We start from the raw sequence: 17,270 nt of genomic DNA, 5'->3' as shown, positions 1-17,270 counted from the left end.
TAATTACAGTCCAACGCAGAAGCCAAAGGCTCATATTACAGTGAACAGTGCTCATTTCTTCAGACAAGAGGGAATGTTTTCAGAACAGAGCGGCCTGTGATGAATGTCAGATCTGGAAGAAATGTGCAGGAAAAATACGCACTGGATCACCGGTCATTTTTCTTTTAGCGAGAGCGGGGGAATCAACGGGACAGCTCCAAAACACACACACAAAGCCTAGCACAAATGTAAAGATAGCAATGTTACTCTTTATGCTTTATAGAAACAAATTTTACATTGTTGTGCAAATCCATCAACTGGAGTAACTGTTTATGTAATAGATTAGAACTTAAAAAATAATCCACAGCTGATCTACTGTACACGTGAAATGACTGGAATGACAGGAAGCCACTGTGGTTCGTTCAAACATTTATGAAAACCCCCCCCTCCCCTCTGCCTTCGCTGAAGAGCTGGGCGGATCAGTAGTACATCAGCCCCGCAGAGCTCGGACGGGAGGCTTCTCAGAACGGGGAGAGGCTCGGCACTTTGATGTTGATGTCTCCGATGTTGATGTTGCGGGGCATGTCGGGCAGGTTCATGTTCTTCACGGCGGAGACGGCGCGAGCCGGGGCTGCCGACAGACCTCCCTGCCCGGACGAAAAAAAACAAACAACGCACAACACGAATTTAAAGCTCCTGTGAGTCAGAGTCTTGGGTGGTTGAGGCATTGTTCACATGTGAAAAGGTTTTTGTCTATATAATATCCTGCTGAATGATGAAAGAAGACAAATCAGGGTTTGAAAAACATAACATTAATGACCAATCGACTTTGAAAGCATTTTTTAACAACTAGCCTAGCTCTGTGCAGGGGGGCGGCGAAAACATTCAGGGTAGTCGCTGTTAGGGATGGGACGATACCACTTTTTCGTGTCCGATCCGATACCGATCCTGCGACCTTGAGTATCTGCCGATACTGATCCGATACTAATCTGATAAAATCTTTTCCTCAATATTAATAATGCATTGTTCAGGATGCACTTTGCTTAACCTGGCCATCTCAACTGCGAAACAAATAATCAACTCCCCTAAAGGAAGACACACATACTTAGCCAGCAACATGACTGAGTTATGGAATAATGCTGTTTAATTTCTCAGAACTTTTGGAAGAATGTTTAATGGTCAGCACAGTTCAAACAAGCAAAAAACAAATTGAACTGTAAACTGTTAATTAAATAATAATAAATTAACAAAAAAATATGATGCCGGAATGTTGTTCAAGGCTTAGTAGATATGTAAATAGGCATTCATTTGGTATGTTTACTGTAGTGTATCGGATCGGATTTTACTTTTTATTTATTCCGATATCCGATCCAGTCATTTAGGCCAATATACTGATATGGAATATCGGATCAGGACATCCCTAGTCGCTGTTCCTGGCCAAGAAATAGTCGGACACACGACCCACTGTAAAGCCGCAAAGTGACAATTTTAGAATTTTGTAAACTGAGTTCTAGATTTGCAGGTGGAATATTACCTTTGGTAATATTTTAAGTCTTTATGCAATGCTCAGATAAGCTAATCGTATCCTGGCTGCAGCTTAATGTGTAGTATAAAGACATGAGCGGTGGCATTAACCCTTTCAGGTTTTAACCAGGATTTCTGGTTCTGCAGCATCAATTTTGTTAATGTCCATTACGAGTCTGAAAATGTGACATGAATAAAATAGTGGGTTACACCATTATTTCACTAATTTCGCATTTAACTTGCTGTTCGCTACCTAGCTGTGTAGGAAGGTGATTCCCCCCTCCTACAAAGCTCTGATTCGTTTGGTCGTTTCTTTTAACCACGGGAAAATGGACCAATTTGAATCACTGAACTAATCTGAGATGTGGCGAAATATTTACGGTCATTTATGTTTAATGGGAGTCAAAGTTTCAAGTCTGCAAGTGGATTCGAATAGCGAATGGTAAACGATGTGGCGAACGAACTGACCTCTGACTTCTCCATGCGGTTCTGCACCTCCACCTGAGCGACGATCTCGTTCATGTTGGTCTCCAGCACCATGCCTCCCATCACCACCTCCTGCAAGATATAATGGACCTGCAGACCAAATACAAGACATCAGTTAACACACACAGCAACAGCTTGTACACAAGATGCAGCGTTTAAAACGAGTCTCCTTCTCCTTGCATGCTTGCTGTGACTTATTATCTGGGACGACACTGAGGCGTCATTTGATTTGTAAATTATTTCATGTTGTTTTTTACAAAAGAGATGGAAAAAAAAAGACCCGTTCTCTCCGGAAAAAGTAGCTGCCACTGACGGCTAATGTCGGGGACAGTCTTCGGTTTCACGTGTCAAGTTTAAATTTGTGATTTGCTGTGGGCGGAAAGAATTCCAGGGGAACATGAGACAGTCTTGCACTGAAGACCTAATTTGAGGTTGGGGATGATAAACAGGAAAGGAATTCCTGCAACAGCTTTGAAATTGTTTTACACAAAGCAATTTTCCCTAATTTTCCCCTTGCAGAAAATTAGTTGGATTATATCTATAATGGGCTACATCAAGTGAGATAAGATGGAAAAAAAAAAGTCAAGACAGCGAAAATCTGTGATTTATTCATGTGCACGTAAACACCAGGCTAATGACATGCATTCTGCTTTAAAGCCCTGCACATGTATATAAATTACACATTTATGACGCCGCTCAGTGTTGTCTAGCTCGCTGGGCTTCATAAGAAGAGCACAGGGTTTTCATCCTGGCAGAACTATTTTCCGAGTTTCATCTTGGGAGCATTCCTCGGGCCAAACTCCGCTGCACCACATGACATCAATTTCCTGCTGGGAAAATTCAATCAAGATGGCCGAAGATGTTTCTGATTAGTCTCCAGCAAAACTTCTCGCTCAGTTCCAAGTTACAGGGAGAGAAAGGATTCCTTGTTGTAGCCCGAACAACAGCACGCTATATTCTAAAAGGAGACTGTGCGGAATTTAAAATGCACTTTTTAAATCCATCAGCTGAAAAAAGGCAAAACCTCGAACACGGATGTTTTTCTTTTCATTGTCCCTTGCATAAAAAATCCCCATGTTAAAAGAAAATGCAGGCCCCAGGCACGGACACTTTCATTTCTGAGGCAAAAAAATTAGGGCTGCTTTATCACTCTACTTTATGATGTCAGGAACGCTCAGCATTTAACATTAAGTTTTAGTAAAAAATCCTCTGCCAACACACCAATAAGAAGTAGACCAAATTCCAGCGATGCAGTTGTTCCTTAAAGCAGCTGGGAAGAGACATAAAAACAAACCACTACACGGCACAATACCTCAGGGTTATGCCTCTCTATAGCTCCTTCATAGAATAGTAAATACAGAATAAGTTAACCTCATATTGGGGCTCTTATTGATTATGGAATAACAGACCTGGTGCACATCGTCCTGAATGTTCTCCTGGTATCACAGATGCCGGTCACCTCGAGGTCCATGAACACTGTGCTACGTCTGAATTAGGCTTAAATCAGGAGGGTGGACCATGTGCACATATGAGCAAGAGACTAAGATAATTTGATTTTAATCTTCACATCCCACTGGTTTACTTGCATAAAACTGATTGAAAATCAGTAAAATTTAGAACTGGATGATCGGCTGGCCTCAGTTTATCATGGTTTAGTCGCCACTTCCTGCAGCTCATGCACAATATTGAAACAAAACTGAATTTGAATACTTTTATTGTAACGCACCAACAAGAAGTGTTGATTCCTGGTCGTTGCGACACTGGAAAGGGGCCATAGGTCATATAGGTCATTTTGCTCTGTTAACACACTGTGGCACACACTGGATCGGCTGCTGCTGATTATTTTCATCATCGATTCATCGCTTAGTCTAAAAAATGTTAGGGGTTTTTTTTTTCAAACAAAAATGTGTCACTCAAAATTTCTCAGATACCACAATGACGTCCTCAGTTTGCTTGTTTTGTCCATGAACGACCTAAAAACCCAAAGTTATTCAGTTTATTGTCATATGTGGCAAAACCTGTCATTATGTCTTAGAAGATAACTGAAGCCATTGTACTTTAAAACTAAAAGTTTTCAGAAAATTGGGCTACTCAGTCAGTCTTCTGATCGCTGTAGTTCCACACAATGGTGTAAACGTGCAGAGGGAAACACTATTGAGGAGGATCGCCCACTCTTCTCTCACCTTGTCCATGTGGAATATGAGGTCCAGCTCACAGACGTTTTCAAAGCATTTATCCAGTGTTTCCACAAACACCTGCGGTGAAGAGGATCACTTGGTCAGTCAAATCATAAAAAAAACACAGACATGTAGAGGGGAACAAAGCTACAAATGTACCTTATCTGGAAGATTATTATTTGGGATAATATATCTCGAGGGCATTACAAATATTGGATCAAATTTGCATGCACTAATTCTTCTACAAAGCCCAATTCCAATGAAGTTGGGACGTTGTGTAAATCCTTTTCAGCCTATATTCAATTGAATTCACTACAAAGACAAGATTTTGAATGTTCAAAATGATAAACTTTATTGTTTTTTTGCAAATATTCACTCATTTTGAATTTGATGCCTGCAACACGTTCCAGAAAAGCTGGGACAGGGGCAACAAAAGACAGGGAAAGTTGAGGAATGCTCAAAAAACACCTGTTTGGAACATTCCACAGGTGAACAGGTTAACTGGAAACAGGTGAGTGTCATGATTGGGTATAAAAGAAGCATCCCCCCATGGTCTGAAGAGTCCACATTTCAAATCGTTTTTGGAAATCATGGACGTCGTGCCCCCTGGGCCAAAGAGGAAAAGGACCATCCAGATTGTTATCAGCGCAAAGTTCAAAAGCCAGCATCTGTGATGGTATGGGGGTGTGTTAGCGCCCATTGCATGGGTAACTTGCACATCTGTGAAGGCACCATTAATGTTGAAAGGTACATACAGGTTTTGGAGCAACATATGCTGCCATCCAAGCAACGTCTTTTTTAGGGACGTCCCTGCTTATTTCAGCAAGACAATGCCAAGCCACAATCTGCACGTGTTACAACAGTGCGGCTTCGTAGTAAAAGAGTGCGGGTACTAGACTGGCCTGCCTGCAGTCCAGACCTGTCGCCCATTGAAAATGTGTGGCGCATTATGATGCACAAAATACGACAACGGAGATCCCGGACTTTTGAGCAACTGAAGTCGTACATCAAGCAAGAATGGGAAAGAATTCCACGTACAAAGCTTCAACAATTAGTGACCTCAGTTCCCAAACGCTTATTGAGTGTTGTTAAAAGGAAAGGTGATGTAACACAGTGTCACCCCTGTCCCAGCTTTTTTGGAAAGTGTTGCAGGCATCAAATTCAAAATGAGTGAATATTTGCAAAAAACTAAGTTTATCATTTTGAACATTAAATATTTTGTCTTTGTAATGTATTCAATTGAATATACAGTAGGTTGAGAAGGATTTGCAAATCATTGTATTCTGTTTTTATTTACGTTTTACACAACATCCCAACTTCAATGGAATTGGAATTGTGATGAGTTGTGATGAGTGGCGGGTTAACTCAAGCACTAAAAAAACTTGTGTGGGAGATTTGTATGTCACTGATGTGTAGAAACAAGTACATTCAGATTTCCCCCACGGGGTAAAATACAAATGTGTCAGCATAAAGAGCGTCAGCGTTGACTGCAATAACTAGGTTGAGCTGTGAAGTGTTCGTGTCTGTGATTTAACAAGAGTTTCATTCGGAGAGATGAACAGTAGAATGAGTTTAATTTCCAAGATCATGGATTAAAGTAGTAGTAAAGTAAAGTATGGAGGTAAAAGGCCCAAACTTTTTAAAATGCAGCATTGTGAATTGGAAAGCAGCTTGCGCATTAGCTCGAGGGGCAGAGAGTGCATATATTTTTTTTATCAAGCTTGAGGTATTGCATGCGCGAACAGAGGGAGATTTTATTATACTTTGAAAACGACACATTAAATGAGCTTGTGCCCTATTGACCACAGCAGATTCTGACCTGGATCAGGTCCAGGATGCCGAGCTCGCTCTCAGACGAGTCCACACAGAAGACAAAGTAGAGGGTTGCGTAGTGCCGGTAGATCAGCTTGTAATCTGAGCCACCGATTAGACTGAGAAGAGAGAAAACAGTGAAGTAATGAGTGACGAGAGTTTCTGTGTGTTTGCCTCCATCTAATGGCGAAACACGTGATACTGCATCTTCAGTCGGCTGCTGGCGCCTCTTTGCCGCCAAGTGATGTCAGCTTCTGCAGCAAAACATCAGAGTAAGCGGCCCTGGGTTTAAATGTCATAACATGTCAGAAGGTGTGGGTTTTCTCCGGGTTCTCCGACTTCCTCCCACAGTCCAAAGACATGCAGAATGGGGTTAGGTACATTGGAGACTCTAAATTGACCGTAGGTGTGAATGTGAGAGTGAATGGTTGTCCGTCTCTGTATGTGGCCCTGTGATAGGCTGGCGACCTGTCCAGGGTGAACCCCACCTCTCGCCCAATGTCAGCTGGGATTGGCTCCAGCCCCTCCGTGACCCATAAATGGATAAAGCGGTAGACGATGGATGGATGGAACATGTCAGAAGTGTAATCACAGGTCTGCCTATTCGGTCTGAGGCAATATAAACTTAAAATATCCCAAAGTTCAGCTGGAGTGACACTAACAAACACGTGCACATTAGGTATATGAATATATATGATCTACTCTGTTCTCCACGTGTGATTTTCAAACAGAATCACAGCACCACTTGCCTTCCGCCCTCCAAGAAGTTGCAGACGTTGTCGTCTCTCTTCGATACCAAGTGGAAAGTCTCCCGGATGATCTGCTGCTGCATGTCCTCCGCCTGCAGGGAAAACGTGACAAGCTCCACTGGTTAGGTTTCAGGTTCACAGGCACCGTACCCAGCTAGATGACTGATGGTGCAAGTTGGTGCAAAACACAGGAAACAGAGGAGTGGATGTCACCGAGCCCTGGTGGTGTTGACACTCGTTCCACTGTACGATGTTTACTTGCAGTTAAAAGCTGCGAGGATCGACGATCCCAAAATCAAGGGATTACAGAGTAACTACCCCGAGAGCCAAGTGGTAACAACGCTTTTGTACAAAACAGAAACGTTACGCTTTGGGAAATTATACCGACGACTAAACTAGAGCCGTTCAAACGTGTCGGGGAGGGGGGAGAAAATATAATAATACAAAAGTGCTAATGTTTTGAAGAGCAAACCCAAATATACTCACGAAATACTGGTAGAATCGAATCAGCCGCGGTTTCCCGTGGTTGTTGAATATCAAGATGGCTTTAATCATTGTTATTCTTTGGCGTTATAAAAAACAAAATGAGTAATTAATTGTAAAGTATTTAGATGGTTGTGTCTATTCAGACGGCGTTAGCTTGAGTGGGCTAAACGGCCTATCAGCTGCCCGGATGACTAAACTGGCAACATCCGGTTTGGGTCTCCACATTCAGCAGTCGGCCTCGAACAAACAGCTCCAATCTTTGGTTCCGCGCACGTTAGTTTCCTTCATTCGAATATCCCTGTCGTAGACTATGGGGGGTAAAACATGCATTTAAGAAATGTGCAATGTCATGACCTAAGTTTTTAAAAAAGTTTAATTTATGTTCAAACAACCACATGTAAGATCTGCTCTCAAGAGCAAGTGTATTTCAGTTTCTGGATTGACCTTGTGGAATGGACTAAACAATGAAATCAAACAAAGGCATGATATTATACAGTTCAAAAAAATTGATACAAGAAAACAATATTTGACCAATTCATAAATGAAACCTGAATATATTTGTTTGCAATTTAGTTACAGTGTATTGGTGTACAGTATGTTGTTGTGTGACCTGCAGATCTGCATTGTATTGTTGTATGTTGCTGTATGACCTGCATTTTTGTACGCAATATACATACATGCAGGAAAAATACATATATTTTTTTTTCTGTAATAATATGGATATTGTAAAGTTGGTGCAGGACTATACAAGCACTATGCTTCTGCCTGCTCTTTCTCAAACGCATCCTTGTTTTGTTCTTAATGGAATCAAAGAGTGCTTGGAGTGCTTTATCTGTTTGTGTTTTATCTTTGTGTTTTTATCTGATGGGGGGGTTGTTGATTGTTAGAGATGAATAAAAATCAAATCAAATCAGAAAAAACAAGTGAATTCACAGCACGTTATGGCTTAAATTAACTCACTATATCAGCATGGAACACAGTATAATGCAGAATGAGAACATTATTTATTTATACCATTATTTCTATGGCTCCTAATTCTGAAAAAGAAACCCACGTTTTTAGACTTTCGACACCACAGAATGTGAGCCTTGGCGTCTATCAAGCTCATTGTCATTTAGCTTTTGTGGAAAAGGCTTTTTAGTAACGATTGCGTCAACATCTGAAGACATAACTTTAGACAACACCGGCGAGGCTTTATTCTTTTTCTCTTCTTCTTTGTTTGCAATGTTTCCTCACAAGTTCTGAGATCTTTTTTCGGTGCCACATTACATCATTTTTTGCAGGCTTTTTGACTAATGGGCCAGCAACTGAGACGTCATGTAATTACTGGCCCTTTTGGACCTTTGTCACTGCTTAACGCTGCATTGAAATCTGGGAAGCAGTGATGTCACACCAGCTGTACCTTTCTTTGTTGCGATGTTGTCCAAAATCTTGATGTATCCCGCTGGGATGATTTTTTCATGTACTGTACCCTATTTACACCATACACAGTGCTGCATGCTTTTCCTAAACAAATAAACCATAGTCTTATGAGTCCACACTTTTCCATGTAGTGTTGTTGTGCAGTGTCGAAGTGCTCTTTGACTAACTTCAGCTGTGCTGTTTTGTTTTTTTTGGTGCCCTGCCACAGACTCAATTCTCAATACTGTTCATACTGCACATATTTATATTCTATTTTACTATACACGTTACTCTGCTTTTTTTTTGCACTTCTGGTTAGATACTAACTGCATTTCGCTGTCTCAATACTTGTACTCTGCAATGCGATAAAGTTGAATCTAATATTATCTTTAAATATAGATAGATAAACAGATCAATTGAATTATAATAGGCCATGTTGAGATGAATATTTGTCACATTCCGTGATGTTGTTTCAATCATGTGTCCATGAATTTGTTGCATTTTACCAGAAACTAGCTCTGTGAAGTTTTTGATTAACAAATCAAATTTACAAAATTATTCTTGTCAGATATTTGTCACATTGTTTCCTCTGTTGGTAGCCAGGACTTCCTGTGTCATCCTCTTTCTGTGGTCAGACTGTGGTCACTGCCGGCGGGGAGGCAGACAGCCTGCCGCCGCCAGGTGGCTGCTGTCTGGTCTTGTCAGTGAGGATTCACCTGTGTGAAAACATTTTGTGTGCAGAGATCTTATTTGCACATGTGTAAAGAGTTTTTATATGTGTAGAAAAAAAATAGTGGATGTCTTATTAAGATTAGTCAGTATATGTGTAAAAAAGAAAATCTCTAACAGTGAGGTTTCACTAAATCTGTCCAATCAGATCCAGTTGAACTGTACAATCTGAGACGGGATCGACTAATCCCATCCATGCATCTGCTAACTTCTAACATTAGCCTGTAATCCTAACCAGTGCTATACAAACTTGACAGGGCTGTGGGGAAAGAGAATCAGCACCAGACGACTGTGTCCGCTTGTTGCTGTTGCTGTTACTAAACTAATGTGAAAATGCTGAAATTGAGAGAAATTATAAGTTATTTGACAAACGTTATGGAAAATGTCAAATAAAAAAACGGTAGTCTCTTGGTGCCCGGTTGGCTTTGCAACTGACGTTAGCCTTTATTATTCAGACAAGTCACTGAAAGACATTTTGGAGCAAATATCAACATCAATTTCTCATTAACATTTATTATTGCATGGCACTAACATTCCTCCAGCAACCATGGGATGCCAGTTGCTGAGTTGCGCGTCTCACGGCCATCCCGGACATCTTCGGGCCTGGGGCCAGTCCTCTCAGACATAAATATAGGGTCAAAATTCATGCTTGTAGCTTGTTCTCTGTCACACGCACGAGCAAAAGATATGTACGTGTCTGTCTCTCAGAAGGAAACCTTACTGTTGAAAATATCCTTGCACAAATTTTGTTTTGTTTATGTCATTAGCCGAGAAGTTCACACATTTTCCCAAACGACACGGTGAATGTATGAATTTTGTATTCAGAACAAAACAATGATTTGTGTATTAAGAGCTAAAAATGGCTGTTTGTTCATAATGTAACTTAGATGAAGATCTGGCCACATTTTAAGACAAATTCATACATAGCTTGTAGCTATAATATAAAATATGTAGCTATAATATGATATATTACACTTGTAACCTAGAATCATCCAAGACACTGTGAAGCACAGACTCCATTTAACAGCAATGTCGTCCTCTGAGGAGCATCACAACAGTTGGAGGTTGAGTGCCTTGCTCAAGACCGCACATGCAGGGGCAATTCGGGGAAGGAGTCGGATTTAAATCTCAATTCTCAGGGAGGAACGAGTGGCATGAATATGAAAGAAATAAAGAAAGTTATTTACTTGTCCAAAAGGATATTACAATAACCTTTACTTTATTTTAATGGATGCATAGAAATGTTGAGAGTATATACTATATGTTGTTTTCCACAAGTCTACTTGCAAAAATAAAGTATTTCTTAGCAAATGAAGTTGCTCACCTTTGTGAGGATAGATTGGTTCTGTCATCAACATAGACCAGTGGTTGAATGCAGTATCTACAGTTTATGGAGTACATCACAATCTCATTCTACACAATATCATAACTCACTTGTAAGATAGAGGTTCATCAAACAAAACATTTGTGGGTCTCTGGTCTAATTTCACTCGATCTGGGGATCCTTGACCCATAACCTAGGTACTTTCAAACCATTCTGTATTTCTGTGTGATCAGGCCCATCTACAACGAAATGTCAGACCCCATTTCCTGTTCTGATTTCATATCCATTAATTCTCTGCAGTCTCTATGTTTTTTTCATCATTAGTGCTGCAAAGCCACCGGACTGTTGTTTGCGTATCGTCTATTATTTCCCCACCAAATTCCCTTCCTCCTGCATGAGCACAGTAGAAAACAAACAGACGCTCATTAGCATGTGTGACCCGTTGGTGGTAAACAGGCTTATTTCCACATGAGTGCAGTGCGAGAATGGATTCCACCGGGATGGTCGAGGTAGGTGGGCCCGCCGACTGCCTTCATGGGGACTTTAATAGGCACTTAACAAATGCAAGTGGACAAGCACAACATTCTCTGGCACGGGGGGGGTCATGTTGGTACAGTGAGCACTTGTTAGAGGGTGACTCACTGTATTTGGTCTCTTGGGTGGCCACTGATATTCACTTCATTTTTAATGTGCACCCCCACCCCCCTCTCATTGCTAATTGTTGGATTGTGACGGATGCCGAGCACTGTCTGCCAGAGCTGAGGTAATGTGCGGCGTCCAAATAATGCCTCTGTGCTCTGCTCTGTGGAGTGATGAAAGCAGACTGTAATTACAGGGATAATCAAAACTGTCAGGGGCTCTTCTATGGACCGTTTTGTTTACCGTCTACTTCTCTTACAGAATCACAAGCTGCTGGCCCTCCGCGCCCTTAGCCTGGGCCTCAGACCTCCAAAGATCATCGCAACCGGACCCGTCTGTGTCTAAAACAGAGTAAACGTCACACTGCCTCACACTATACTTATATATTCAGTTGAAGTGACTACACCATTACTTTGTTGGTGCTCAGCAGGTCGCGAAACCCCTGTCCACTTAGGGGGTCAGGGGGTCCATATCCAGTGCAACCCTAACTACATATGCAATAAAAGATAACAACATCTTAACATTTATATTTTAAACATTCATCTCTGTTGCCCCTCAAAGTTCTATTTTACTGCAGATTAGAAGTGTGCAGTTGGTTCCTATCCCCTCAAGGTGGCAGCATTTCGGCGGCTTTATGTGTCGACATGAATTTATGTGGCTAATTTTCCAAAATATTAAATGTTCATTGTGGGGAGAGAAAGAAAGAAAAAATTCCCCATACATTTACCATTTCTCTGTGACTTTATTAGTCAGTTGAAAAGCAAACTGAATTATATTACATTAAATGTATTTAAACTAAACCAGATTACAAATGTGTTCATATACTGTGTGATCGGATGAGACAGGACGTGATATATGCTTCAGCCACCTCAGGTTAACGTGTGCAAGGTAAGGGCATATGTCCCAGGATGCACCGATGTCTGTCTCCGCGTTGCTCTTGGTACAGACAGTTCCTCCGATGTGTATTTATCAGAAACAAAACAACCCTGATCCTGGATCGGTTTCCCGGATTTCAATAACACCGCGTCGTAAACGGAAGGCGGTCCGCCGGTGACCAGAGAGATGAAAGGAATCACGAGGTCTCACTCGGTTTGCTTTTTTTTGATCTATTCAAAAAACGTGCACTTTCACGAATTAAGAGAACAAACGAAAGATATCTACTAGGAGAGAGTCTCTGTTGATAGGCTGCTGTCTGATGGGGGACTGATCAGACACATATGTGCAACTGAGTTTAGAAGGAAATATGTCGTGGTAAAAAAAGTTGTATTCTGTTGCAAATAATAATAGTGTATGACTGCGACACGGTGTGTCTTAATGCAGATGTAGTTTACACTTTGTCAAGTCCGGGACGCCGTGGACACAGAGAGATGCGTGTGGGCCTTCTCGTGATGAGTACCAGACCTGTCGCTATGGTAACGGCGGCTAAAAACTGCAGCGAGAGCGACGCCCACTCTCGCAGACTTCGGGAGGCGGAGCGGGGGCTCGAGTGATTCATCTTCGCAGGCAGAGGCGATCTCTGCGCACGGCGTCGTGTTTACAGCGAACACGGCAGACTGCGGACTGACCCAGAGGAGGCTGCTGCTGCTGCGAATGTACCTGCTCATTAATCCGTCGAGCTCAGATATCCACCGGCGGAGGGGGCCACCAGATCACCGCAGGGACCCCGTCGACCAAAGGAGCAGACAAGGTCGAACCCTCCGTTTCCCGTCGATTGTGAAGATGAGTCGTAGCGACCACGACAGCGCGGTGCGTGTGTGCATGATGCGAGGCTGAGGAGGAGGAGGAGGAGAAAGGAGGCTGCGGTCTGGAACCAGATTTTTTTATTCTGGATATTTCCAAACAAATGTCGTCCCTTCCGCCCGTGCGGGCTGTGTGAGAACTTAATATGACACCGCGTGCCCCACGCCGCCCCTCTCCATCCCACTTTTGAGGGGGGAGTCCCGCCGGGTGTCTGCCTCCCGAGGACCCCTCCGAGCAGCGGGACGTCGGACGGTGATTTTCTCTCCCCGGTATGGAGTGCGAAGATGCGGATTACAGAGGAATGCCCGCCGCCGCTGTAGCAGCATCGCTCGCGCTGTACGCGTCGCCGCCGCGTCGTTTCCGGCGGGAATAAAAGAGAAGTATGAATATACTCGGTGTCTGGCCAGAGGAATAAATCGGCGATTGTCCTTTCCCCCCCCCCCCCGTTTGTTTTTCTTTCCCCGCGTGGAGCACGACTGGACTCCCGCTAGAGCACCCGCGAGCCAGCTACCCCCGGCTAGCCCGTGTGTGTGGCGACGCTAGCTTGTAGCTCCTTTAGCCGGCTAACAAGCTAATAAAGGTGCTGGCCGCGGATCGACAGGCGACTCGATCGATCCGCTCGGGTTCCTCCGCCGCCGCCGCCGCCGCGGTCCCCTCCCGCCCCCTCCCCTCTCCACACATGCATTCACAGGCTCCGGGGGGGTTCGCCGATCCAGGAATGAGGTCTCGCGCGGAATGGAACCGCTTGACCTTGTTTTGGGGTCTGATGCTGGGTCTGTCGTCCTGCCACCGGCCCGCCGCCGCCAAGAGTAAGTAAAGCTGCTCCACACCAACAACAACACACACACACGCACACACACACACACAGGTTGTTTTATTCCCGTGTGCAACATGTCCCCAGCACTGTTCACACACGCAGCATGAAGGGAACCTTCTTGTACAGGTGAGACAACAACAACCCCGGTGTGACGTCACACACTGTGCACACAGAGCACCACCATGTAAACAGAGGCAGCGTGTTTCTCCGTCAACTGCGTCTTCTGCATGTGTGGCTCTGTCGTCGGACCGTTTACTGAACTTATTACCATCAATCTTTGTTCCAGACACAGACAGGGGGTCAATATTGCCATATATAATGTATATAATATATAACCACTGTTAATATTTAATGTAAATTCTTATATATATATATATATTTATTATTCTTATTCTCTATATATTTTTTTGCAATTGTATATTTTACATTTATTTGTGTAGTTATTGTTTATATTTTTAAAGTGTTCCGTGTGAAGCATGCTGCCGTTACACCCGGATTTCCCAGCTTTGGATAAATAAAGTATCTATCTATCTATCTATCTATCTATCTAAGCAGAGAGAGAGAGGGAGAGAGAGAGAGAGGGGAAAAAAAGATACAAATACAACACAAGGACAACAAGATAACCAATCTAGACATTGCAGTTCACAAGTCCCCAATGATTAAAATACATAAAGGCATCTATTCCAATGTTTCGTATAACAACACGAGTACCGCGTGTGTCACTTTGTGTCGGCTCAGTCAAGCCCCTTACGATTATATTTTCCATTAATCGACACATACATTTGTACATTAAGTTCCTCAGCACTGCATGAAATGTGTGTGAAACCTTGTAAGGCAGATGGACAAATACGGTGCATCGCAGAGGTTATCAAGCATGACACTAACTGTATGTGTGGAGAGGGAGCGGGATTTTTGGGATCTGAAATGGAAAGGCATTATATTATTGGTTTAGTGGTGCAGACGATTAGATCTTTGTGGATACTATTTGTACTTGACAAGTCCAGCCATAATACTGTGATTCAGTTTATATGACGCTTCAAGCGTGCCCAGATAGAAATTCGAATTGAGAAACAAAAAATGATAATATAATAATAATAATAATAATAATAACAATGTTCACAATGTTGGCAGCAACGCCCGTCTATTTTCACTGGATCTGTCTCTACCAATAACCTTTACAAACGCAGCTCCATTGTACAATATATATTAGATTAAAAAAAGAAATGACAACACACAAAAGACAGCCCTTAAAGACAGATGCAGGACATCAAAAGATTCTCTTTCACTGTGGCGGGTTGGAACTTGTTAGAGGAAGATGGGGGAATCCAAGTATCAACGTTTGGACGGGTTCACAGTCCTCCGGGATCCTCGAGCGTCAGCGCGCCATAAGACGCTAAGGGCTCAGACTTAATTTAGCACATAAGAAGAGCCTGGCCTTTCACATATCGTATGTGCTTGGCTTTCCGAGGTTTCAGATGAGACGACGTGAGCGGCAAGATACAATGTTGTCTGTCAACTGTAGGCATTCTTTTGTGTGTCTGTGTTCTGTACATCAGGCTGTCCATTTTATTATCAATCCCTCAAAATTTACAGAAACCACAACGTGAACATTATTTGTCCAATGGCATCACTGTGCTTGTACCGGGCAGTAAGCCGTCAATTATCCACCTTGGCCAAACAAACCTGGGAATACCTTGACCTTGGGGGGGTGGGGGGATCAGACTGCTGCAGTTGCATTGATCCGCCACAGCAACATCCTCCTATCAGGCAAAAAGATGGGAAAGCTTGCAGGCTGATGTTATAGACTGTAGTACAATGATCTACAGCTTTGAAACTTTGACAGAACTTTGAAGACTTCATTTACACCACACAGACGACTCTGGACTTGTTTTGATTCATTATGTCATCATATATATGGCCGACTTTCAGCTTCATACAGCTTTTAAATGCTCAGATTTGTTGAATGTAAAGTCTACAACCATGTGTTAAAATGTTTCCATGCTTCCAGCTATACTATAAACCAGGCTTCCCGATTCGTCCCATTCATCGCGACATGTTGGGAAGGGGTGGGTCAGGGGGTTGAACCAGGGTCTGGGTTTTTAAAATAGAACAGGCCAAAGTACACTCACAAGCAAAACAGACTAAGTTCTGTTGATTGGGAAGAGTGAGGAGCTTGTGAACGGTGTCTTATGGGGTTTACTGTTAGCCCCAGTGGTAACTGGACAAACCCGGCGAAAATCAGAGGTGCTCCCATCGAAACCCTGTGCTTTTTCTCCCTCAGATGTGTGGGGCGAAACTCTGAGCAGTCCTGCTGGTTTACTGTATCAGTTGGGACTACAGAGCACCTGGCAGGTTGGGGTTAACCCGGCTCGGCTCCGCTGGTGTAGACACAGCTTTACAGATGTACCAAACAAGTTTGATCTGTCAGGAATGATCTTTAGCTCACGCTTCCCTGTGCATTTCTTCTCACCTTGCCTCTCATGTGGAAAAGTATTTATGAATATGTTCCCCCTCGGGCAGTCTGTCACTAACAGGATGGAAATGAGCAGTAAACAGACTTGCTGCAGTCTAGTGGCAGCGAACGAAGCACCAGTTTCGAAGCCATATTGCTTCCTATTTCTTGTCCTACGGGGCCTCTATTGGATTTCCTCCCGATCGTCTGTGTCTGGGTGCCGTAGTCGGCTGGGAAAAGGTTATCAAAAGTAAATATGTGTTCTGGAGGCTCATCAAAGCCGCAGAGATAAGCTTGTGTACTCAGCTGTTTTAAAATTTGTCACTGTGGTGGTGCTATACCTGCCGTTGCTATTTTTTCATGTAGCTGGTGCACCGGACGAACATTTGATCAGAAACTTTTGTTTAGGGTTTTCACAAGTGTGTCAGGAGCAGTTCCCATGAAAGATTGCCATGCTGGCCCTGCAGTGAGGCCACAGAGGGTGAAGCGTCGAAAGGCTGCGGTGATGTAACATGGCTAAGGCAGTGTGTCTTTTTACAGGCCCGGGTGTTGGGATTGTATTAACAGGTATGCAGCTCGCCGACAGTGTGCACTGACAAGTCGATTACAGAGAAAGACATGTCCGCCATACCAGCGCCCTGCCTGCGTTAAATCACACCAAAGGCATTTTATAATGGCACACCAAAGGCTCTCACATCCTGTCAAGGGGAGATTTAAACACATATCCCCAGTTTAAAATGCCAAATAAAAATAAAGGCCATTCACCTTTAAATGCATTTCAGAAACTTTTGTCACAAGCAGGGTGGAAGGAGGCCAACATTTTTACATTTGATATACCGGCTGTCTGCAGAGTTTGCTCTGGTAATAGTCCTTTTTAAATATGTTTTAGCCAGTTTACAAAGTCAATTTTCACAAATGAGCCTTTTCAGAATGTTTCTGGTGTTTGCAGGTATAT

The 17,270-nt window shown here is 43.0% G+C and overlaps 2 protein-coding genes across 2 annotated transcripts in view; one reads left to right on the top strand and one right to left on the bottom strand.

The window, feature by feature from the left end:
- Window positions 1-228: 228 nt before the first annotated feature.
- ap3s2 (adaptor related protein complex 3 subunit sigma 2) lies at window positions 229-7,423 on the bottom strand. Its single transcript, XM_035628333.2, has 6 exons — window positions 7,214-7,423; window positions 6,728-6,819; window positions 5,986-6,097; window positions 4,173-4,244; window positions 1,972-2,079; window positions 229-626 (listed from the first exon to the last, which is right to left on the bottom strand). The coding sequence occupies exons 1-6, from the start codon at window positions 7,280-7,282 to the stop codon at window positions 501-503; spliced, it is 579 nt and encodes a 192-aa protein (XP_035484226.1). The 5' UTR covers window positions 7,283-7,423; the 3' UTR covers window positions 229-500.
- A 5,030-nt stretch (window positions 7,424-12,453) lies between these two features.
- Window positions 12,454-17,270, top strand: part of igf1rb (insulin-like growth factor 1b receptor) — a 41,767-nt gene continuing 36,950 nt past the window's right edge. The window contains exon 1 of the mRNA XM_035628043.2: window positions 12,454-13,855. Coding sequence (XP_035483936.1) covers window positions 13,726-13,855 — 130 coding nt within the window. The 5' untranslated portion in view covers window positions 12,454-13,725. The remainder of the gene's footprint in view (window positions 13,856-17,270) is intronic.

This window comes from Scophthalmus maximus, chromosome 4, assembly GCF_022379125.1.
Source record: "Scophthalmus maximus strain ysfricsl-2021 chromosome 4, ASM2237912v1, whole genome shotgun sequence".
NCBI classification, from domain to species: Eukaryota; Metazoa; Chordata; class Actinopteri; order Pleuronectiformes; family Scophthalmidae; genus Scophthalmus; species Scophthalmus maximus.
The sequence above is the reverse complement of the archived record's forward strand: the minus strand, read 5'-3'. Positions and strand labels throughout refer to the sequence as shown.

What these genes read in the sequence shown, in the direction of transcription:
- ap3s2 (XM_035628333.2), bottom strand. Translation starts at nt 7,282, where the DNA reads ATGATTAAAGCCATCTTGATATTCAACAACCACGGGAAACCGCGGCTG. An exon ending in GCATCCTGGACCTGATCCAG is followed by an intron (nt 4,245 to 5,985) that starts GTCAGAATCTGC and finishes TCTTCACCGCAG; the next exon opens with GTGTTTGTGGAAACACTGGA. An exon ending in TCATATTCCACATGGACAAG is followed by an intron (nt 2,080 to 4,172) that starts GTGAGAGAAGAG and finishes TTTGGTCTGCAG; the next exon opens with GTCCATTATATCTTGCAGGA.